The sequence below is a fragment of the Panthera pardus genome, unplaced genomic scaffold (genome assembly GCF_024362965.1).
Source record: "Panthera pardus isolate Hobbes unplaced genomic scaffold, ASM2436296v1 HiC_scaffold_2, whole genome shotgun sequence".
NCBI lineage: Eukaryota > Metazoa > Chordata > Mammalia > Carnivora > Felidae > Panthera > Panthera pardus.
In genome coordinates, this window is record NW_026526765.1 from 61,575,163 (window position 1) to 61,583,189 (window position 8,027).

Below are 8,027 nucleotides of genomic sequence, written 5' to 3' on the forward strand. Positions count from 1 at the left end.
GTACAAAATGAGTGCAAGTAAGACTGGAGGGGTCTGAATAAGATTGGTAGATTGGGTCAATGGCAGTATCTTGGGGATACTGGGGATCTAGGGGATTCCAGGGGGAAACTGGGTATAAGGTACAGTGGACCCCCCGTATTATTTCTTACTACTGCATGTGTATTTACAACTATCTCAATAAAAGTTTCGGTGAAAACTTTTATTGATTTGTATTTTAAAACTCATATTTTATTAAAGATTTGAAAATATAGGAGAAAAAAATCTGAAAAATCGCCATCCTGAAACACAATATTTTGATGCTTTTGTTTTTCCTGATCTTTGTTTTTTACATTTCTATGAAAAAAAATGTGAGAGGTAGGAATAAAAATCAGGGTGGTGACGAGGTGGGGGCCTTGCTGTCTCCCACCTTCTATGACATCAGAACTCAGTGTTTGATGCCTGGTGACCAGAGGCCAGGAAGGAGGAGGGTGCCCCTCTGCCCGGCAGGTGGGGGTACCTTGCTGCACCCAGGCAGCCTGACCTGAGGCCATGGTGATCGAACAGGTGGGCAGCAGGGGGCGAGTGGCAGCCGAGATTCTTGAAAGGAGAAGGGGCAGTCGCTGTGAGGACAAGAAACAGGTGAGGCCAGACCAGACGCAGGCTGCCTTCCTCCCATCTGGGGTCCCTTTGACACTCCAGACAGACTGTAAGGCCCTCAAAGTCAGAAGAGGCTGAATTTCAGCCGGACTCTCCCTGGAGCCCGACCTGGTTGAACACAGCATGGGTGCTTGGGTTCTCCGTCCCTGAAGCCACTACTGACTGACTCTCTAACTTCATCCCCAGCACCGCCAGCATAACGTGCACTCCAGAAGGGCTGGGTTTTTCATTTAGTTTCCTACTATATCCCTAGTGCCTACAGTGGTGCTTGGTTCGTATTAGTAGCTGAATGAATGAATGAGTGAATGAACGACTTAAAATAAATAGGATACATCTGAATTATAGACCTCCCGGAGTATTTGTTCTTAGGACTGAAATTCAACCTCATGTAGAACTTTGTCAAAATGGGAAACGTTATCACTTACTATGCACAGCCTGGTGCTTCCACCCCCCTCTCTCTTTCATGACTTACAGCATTCCTGAGAGGCAGCTATTAACAGCTTCATTCACAGATGGGTAAACCGAGGCTCAGAAAGGCAAAAAGACCATATAGCCACGATCTACCAGGATTTGAAGCCAGGTCCATCTGATTTCAGAACTCTTAGCAAGTTTACCCTGCACTCCGTTGCCTCCCAGGTGGGGAAGTGAGGGAGGCATATAAAAGAAGGCTGGGGAGGTCAGCTGGGCCCGATCATGCACACCACGGAAAGGGATGGGATTTTATTCTGAGATTCATAAGAGGCCATTAAAGGTTTGTTGGTTTGTTGGTTTGTTTAAGCCATTGAAGGATCGTAAGCAGAGCAATGGACGACCGATCTCTATATGTTTCCAAAAGATTTGTTCACTTGTTCATTTGATATACATGCTCCAACGCCTCCTTTGTGCTGGACCTCACAGCAAGATGGGGCCTTATGGGATCCCATCATGCTGCAGCTTTTCCTAACAAGAGTCCCACAAATACCAAGCCCCGGGAAGGCTCTTTGAGAAAAATCTCCAAAAGAGTTCTGCCATTCAAGGAATGCCAATACTCTTTCTTGTCCCCTCTTGGAGATTGACACTGCTCATTCACATAATGAAGGCTCTGAGAAGTTCTGCAAAGGAATTCACTTTGTTGACCACAGCATTTCCCAGACCAATCAAACACCGAGCCCCAGCTTTTGTTTTTGAAAGACCTTTCAGTATACTTCAGAATCCATTTTACAGATGAAGCAGTTGAGGCTCAGAGAGAAGAAACGATTTGGCTCAGGCCCCAAGGCAACACGGGAGAAGAGCTAAAACTTAATCCTGCCCCTGTTCCCCCCTTAGTCTCCAAACAGCACAAAATAAAAACCCAACAGCAAGTGTACTGGGGAAGGCATTGTTCTGTAAAGTACATGGACAGAGGGGCTGTTAAAGAAATATCAGAGCATTGAGCATCAGCCATTACAAAGAATGAGATAATTCTGTGTGTCTGTAGAAAGATTCCCAGGGAACACTGTTAAGAAAAAGCCCCCTAGCGCCTGGGTGGCTCAGTCGGTTAAGCGTCCGACTTCGGCTCAGGTCACAATCTCGCGGTCCATGAGTTTGAGCCCCGCGTTGGGCTCTGGGCTGACAGCTCAGAGCCTGGAGCCTGCTTTGGATTCTGTGTCTCCCTCTCTCTCTCTGCCCCTCCCTGCTCATGCTCTGTCTCTCTCTGTCTCAAAAATAAATAAAAACATTTAAAAAAATAAAAAATAAACTATAAAAGAAAAAGCCCCCTAAACTTAAGTGTAAAATGCAATGATCTTTACATTGAATGCACACACCCAGGTATCGTCCCCCACATCAAGCAATGGAACATTTCCATTTCCAGTACCCCAGAAGCCTCCTTCAGGCCCCTCCCATCTCACGCCCCCCCCCCCCCATAACCATGATCTCTGATCTCTACCATCGTAGAGTTTTGTGTGTTCTTGAATTTCACGTGAACGGAATCTGTCGGTGTGTACCTTTACGCCTGGCCTCTTTCCCTTGTCAGTGTCTGTAAGACTGTAAGACTCAGCCAGATTGATGCTTTGTAATTTATTTTTATTTTTAAAGTTAATCATAATAATAATATAGTTACTAGTATATATAAAGAAAACTATCTGGGGGAGAGGGAAATTATGCAAATCTTTTATCTTCCTTGTTGTGGTAGCAGGTCTAAATCTTGCTTCGTGAACTCGGGTAAGTAAGAAATATATTATTTCAAGTCAAATTAAATCTGACTCAGCCCACATCTAATGAGTCGAGGAAAGTTCCATGTCAGTCAATACTGTGTTTGTCTTAATCCTTTGTCGACTTCTGCTTGTCCCTGACACCATCACTGTCGCAGCTCACATTGTCTGTTGAAAGCAGGTGTCTCTGAACTCCCTGGGCTAAGGCCTGCCCAGACACACCACAAAGCCACCAAGAGCGGGCGCCAGGCCCCTCCCAGACTCAGACTCGGCCTCTCTCTTCTCCCACTTCTCTAAAAGGCCCCTGTCTCCTCTCCTAATCCTGGCACATCCACCAGAATCTCCTAAATGATCGTGGGCTGACCCAAGCATCAGCAAGCGATGTTGCCTCCAGGCAGCTCCTTCCCTCCAGCCTGCACTAAAACGCTATGATTAGACTTCCACTTGCAGCCTTAACACAGTAGCTGGGGCGAAGCTAGCCCTCCCATCGTAAGAAACCACAAAACTGTCGATATCTACAAAGCAGCTATTTTCAGGGGAGGGGTAACAGGCAGCACAAGAGTGCCATCCCTGAGAAAAGGAAAACTCGTGATAGCCTCGCCTCTTTCCCAGAGGCTGCTGCACCGAGAAGCAGAGCCCAAGCACGCACCACAGTCCCCACTGAGCTGCCCAGTGTGGGACAGCTAAAGCAGCTGGGCTCTAGAGAACACGGCCCTGGAGAGGGAGGAGAGCTGTGCACCAAGGGGAGCCCCATGACTCCCTGGCTGAGGGGGCGGGGATGTGCATGCCAAGGGCTAAATTAGCTGCTCTCCGCAGAGTGGCTGCTATGCAGTTGGGAGCAGAGCAGAGATACTGGAAACCCAGCGGTGCTGGAGGTTCACAATGGACCATATACCTAACTGGAAAGCTAAAGCAATAAAATGTCTAGAAGACAGAGGAGAGAATCTTCACAACCTCGAGTTCGACAAAATTTTTTAGACTGCGCACAAAAGGCACAACCATAAAGGGAATATATTTGATGATTTGAACTTCATCGATATTGAAACCGTTTATGGGGCGCCTGGGTGGCTCAGTGAGTTAAGCGTCCAACTTCGGCTCATGATCTCGCAGTTCCTGGGTTCGAGCCCCACGTCAGGCTCTGTGCTGACAGCTCAGAGCCTGGAGCCTGCTTCGGATTCTGTGTCTCCCTCTTTCTCTGTCCCTCCCCCACTAGCACAATCTCTCTCTCTCTATCTCTCTCTCTCTCAAAAATAAATAAACTTTAAAAAAATTGAAACCGTTTAATTTTCTAAGACACTGGTAAGAAAACGAGAAGGCAAGCCACAGACTTTGACTTTGTAGTCACAATACAAACATCTGAAAAAAAACTGTATATCCAAAACACATAAAGAACTATAATTTAATACGAAGACAACTGCTCAACAACAACAAAAATGAGCAAAGAGTTTTTAATAGACATCCACAAAGTAAGATGTGTGAATTATGATCAGTAAGCACATGAAAAGATGCTCAACATCTGTTATGGACTAAATGCTTACGTCCCTCCCCCACCAAATTCCTATGTTGAAATCCTAACTCCCAAAATGATGGTATTAGGAGTTGGGATCTTTGGGTGATGATTAGGGCCCTTATTAAAAAAAGACCCCAGAGATCTCTTTCTGCTGTCTGCCACATGAGGATACGATGAGAAAATGGCTGCTTACAACCCAGAAGAGCGCCCTCACCAGACCCCGACCCTACTGCCCCCCCTGATCCTGAACTTACAGCCTCTAGAACTATAAGAAATTTCTGTTGTTTATAAGCCACCGGCTCTGTGATACTTCGTTACAGCAGTGCAAATGGACTAAGACAACACCATTAATCATTGGGGAAATGCAGGTAAAAACTAGCTTGAGATATTACCACACAACCAGTGGAATGCCTAACATGAAGAAGATTACTGACAGAGATGTGGAGCATCTCTGCTCCACACGAATCCTCGTGTTGCTGGTAGAAATGGAAATTGGTACCAATCCATGGAAAACAGTTTGGTGGTTTCTTATCAAATTAAACATACACTCGCCATATGACCCAGCATTTGCATTTCTGGGTACTGCCCCAAGCAGAATGAGAACACATGTCCACACAAAGAGGCGTATCCAAGGTGTTCACAGCAGTTTTATTCATGATAGTCAGAAACTAGAAGGAGCCCAAGGTCCATCAATAGGTGAAGAGATAAACTGCACCATATTCACACAAGATGATATTACTCATCAATAGCAGAGAACACAAAAACATGGAGACACCTCAGAAGCATTATGTTGCGCAGAAGTAGCTTACCACAGGGGCGCCTGGGTGGCTCAGTCGGTTAAGTGTCCCACCTCAGCTCAGGGCATGATCTTGCGGTCCTTGAGTTTGAGCCCTGCGTCTGGCTCTGTGCTGACGGCTCAGAGCCTGGAGCCTGCTTCCGATTCTGTGTCTCCCTCTCTCTCTGCCCCTCCCCCACTCGCACTCTGTCTCTCTCTGTCTCTCAAAAATAAACATTAAAAAAAAAGTAGCTTACCACAAAAGAGTACAGACTATGAGTTTCCATTCATTTGAAGTTTCGGAACAGGCAAAACTACTCCATAGTGACACAGCACATTAGTGGATACCTCTGGCATGGTGAGGGCAAGGAGGCAACAGACTATAGAAGGACATAAGGGAACGTGCTGGGATGATGGAAATGTTCTTTCTCTTGAGTGGGATGATAGTCCACAGGTGTAGACGTGTCAAAATTCACCAAACCATACATTTAAAATGTGTGCCTTTTACTGCCTGTGAAGTATACCACAATAAGGTTGATTCCTTTTAAAGATCATGTAGAGCAAAAATGTAAAAAAAAAAGCAAGGCAAGACTGAGAAGAGAGGCGGGCCTTCTCAGCAGGCAGAAGGGAGGAAAAACACCAATGGAATGGCAGGAGGCTGCCATGTTACCGGCTTTTGCAATGTTTGGGGGTTGTGTGATAAGCATGCATGACGTGGATAAAGTTAAGATAAGGATAAAGTAAAAAGTTGAGCTCTAAAAACGATCTTATAGCACCCCCGTGCCTAGCCCTCTGTGAGGGAAGCAGGGATGCCTGCTGTCCCCCAAGAAAGTCACCTCCTTCCTCCTCCTCTTGCCCCCAGACGCTGTTGGCGTTGCTGATCTTGGTCCTGTACGTGGGCACAGGAATGTCAGGTGAGCATTCCGAAATCTCAGAAAGGAGGAGCCGAGTCCACACGGGGTCGGGAGGGGTGTTGTGGAGACGGCCGCATGCCAACGAGGCCTCCACAGCCTGCCTTCTCCTACCTCGTTCACCCACTGGGAGGACCGAACATGTTCATTTCAACTACTGCTCACTTGCCCTTGTTAAGGGGTGATGTTCGTGCCTGTTTCAGGAAGAAGCTGGGAGGTGTCAGAAAGGATCAGAGAATGTAACTATCCCCAGAATCCTGTGGCTTCCCAGGTAACATATTCAGGAAAGGTACTGAGGGGATGTCAAGCTTGGCTGAGGAAATCCGGGAAGGCTTCCCAGAGGTGTCACTGGCGAGCTGGATCTTGAAGGATCGATAATTAGGAGCTGGCCAGGTGGAGAAGGTGGGGATAGTCACTCCAGACAGAAACCCTGCAAAGGCTCAGAAAGCTTTTTGAAACCAGTGGCAAGGAGCACAGGGGTGGGGGGGGGGGGGTGCATCCTACATGAAAAAGCTCAAGATGCAATTTTGATATCTGCCTTTCAGGGATTTGAATACCAGACCGATGAACCCGCAGAAGAGCCAATAAAGGTCATCAGGACCTGGCTGAAGGAACACTTGCACGTTTTCTTGGAGAAGCTAGAAAAAGAGGTGCAGGAGTTGGAGCAGCTGGTACAGGACCTGGAGGGATGGTTGGATGCCCTTCTGGGAGAGGGGCACCCGGAGGATCCCTGCTCCAACTTCAAGAACGATTTGTGAGGGCCCGGGGCTGGACCCTGGGGAGGACGCCAAGTGACAGCCGGGGGAAGGCTTGCCAGCTGACAAGAGCTGAGCTGTGACACTGGAATTTCAAAGCAGGCAAGACAATAAAATACCTGAGACCCTGAGAACTTTGCTGGCACCACGGCTGGTTCACGAACGAATGCCATCAGAAGGACACCAGGGCCCTGCTGAGATAGCCTCCAGGGCACCAGGACTCCGGGGTACAAGAACCAAGCCAGCTTCCGGGGCAGAACCCTTGCCCACTTCCCCGAGATCCGGCACAAATTCCCTAACCTCGCTCAGACAAAAGTGCCTCATGAGGAAAAATCAGGGTCACAAATTTGCCTCACAGCATCATGAGGGTGTATATGTAGAGTGCCTGATAGATAGGTCTTCCTTTCTTTCACTCCTTTTCCTTCCTCCCCGGAACTTAGCGAGACGAGTCTGGTTCTGGAGTATATAGATGTTATGTGGCAGCTCAACCCTCTGGCCCCGCTTCTAGCAGCATCAATTGTCAAAACCCCTGTGCAGGGCAATGTGGTGACAGCTATGAAATTCACAAATGCATTTACCATTTGACCCAGCAATCTGCCTCAGGGATTTATCTCCTATAAATGTGTGAAATATATATTTATCATATATATTCTTTATATATACTTGTCATAGTTATAGCATTATATAATTTTATATAACATATATATTATATTGAAATATACACTTACAACACATATACATACATGTGCGAAATTACATGTACGTAATGTTACTCTCCTAGCCTCGTTTAGAATAGCAAAACAAAGGAAACAACCTAAATGATTATCCATAGGTCCCAGGTTAAATTAGGTAAATTTAGGTAAATTAGGCCCCTGTAGGTATGAAAGAGAATGAGGGAGCTTTTCTACTGATATGGAAAAGTCTACAAGAAAGGTTGTTAAATGAAAGAAATCAAGGTATAAGAAGAGCCTGGGAATAAGAATCTGTATTTTGTTGATGATGATGATGATGACGATGTTACCGAATGTGCATAAAAACTAGTAGGATACAGGGGCGCCTGGGTGGCTCAGTCGGGCATCCGACTTCGGCTCAGGTCATGATCTTGCGGTCTGTGGGTTCGAGCCCCGCGTCGGGCTCTGTGCTGACAGCTCAGAGCCTGGAGCCTGTTTCAGATTCTGTGTCTCCTTCTTTCTCTGACCCTCCCCTGTTCATGCTCTCTCTCTGTCTCAAAAATAAATAAATGTTAAAAAAAAAAAAAAAAACTAGTAG

General features: G+C 46.6%; 1 protein-coding gene across 1 annotated transcript; it reads left to right on the forward strand.

Moving 5' to 3' along the window:
- The first annotated feature begins 444 nt into the window (after nt 1–444).
- Nucleotides 445–7,825, forward strand: SMIM23 (small integral membrane protein 23). The gene is made up of 4 exons (XM_019450301.2): nt 445–618; nt 5,955–6,006; nt 6,207–6,274; nt 6,549–7,825. Exons 1-4 carry the CDS (start codon nt 529–531, stop codon nt 6,759–6,761), a joined length of 423 nt encoding a protein of 140 aa, XP_019305846.1. The 5' UTR covers nt 445–528; the 3' UTR covers nt 6,762–7,825.
- The last annotated feature ends 202 nt before the right edge of the window (nt 7,826–8,027 follow it).

Coding starts and splice junctions, on each gene's coding strand:
- SMIM23 (XM_019450301.2), top strand. CDS start 529: ATGGTGATCGAACAGGTGGGCAGCAGGGGGCGAGTGGCAGCCGAGATT. Junction 6,007..6,206: donor CGTGGGCACAGGAATGTCAG/GTGAGCATTCCG, acceptor TGCCTGTTTCAG/GAAGAAGCTGGGAGGTGTCA. Junction 6,275..6,548: donor AGAATCCTGTGGCTTCCCAG/GTAACATATTCA, acceptor TCTGCCTTTCAG/GGATTTGAATACCAGACCGA.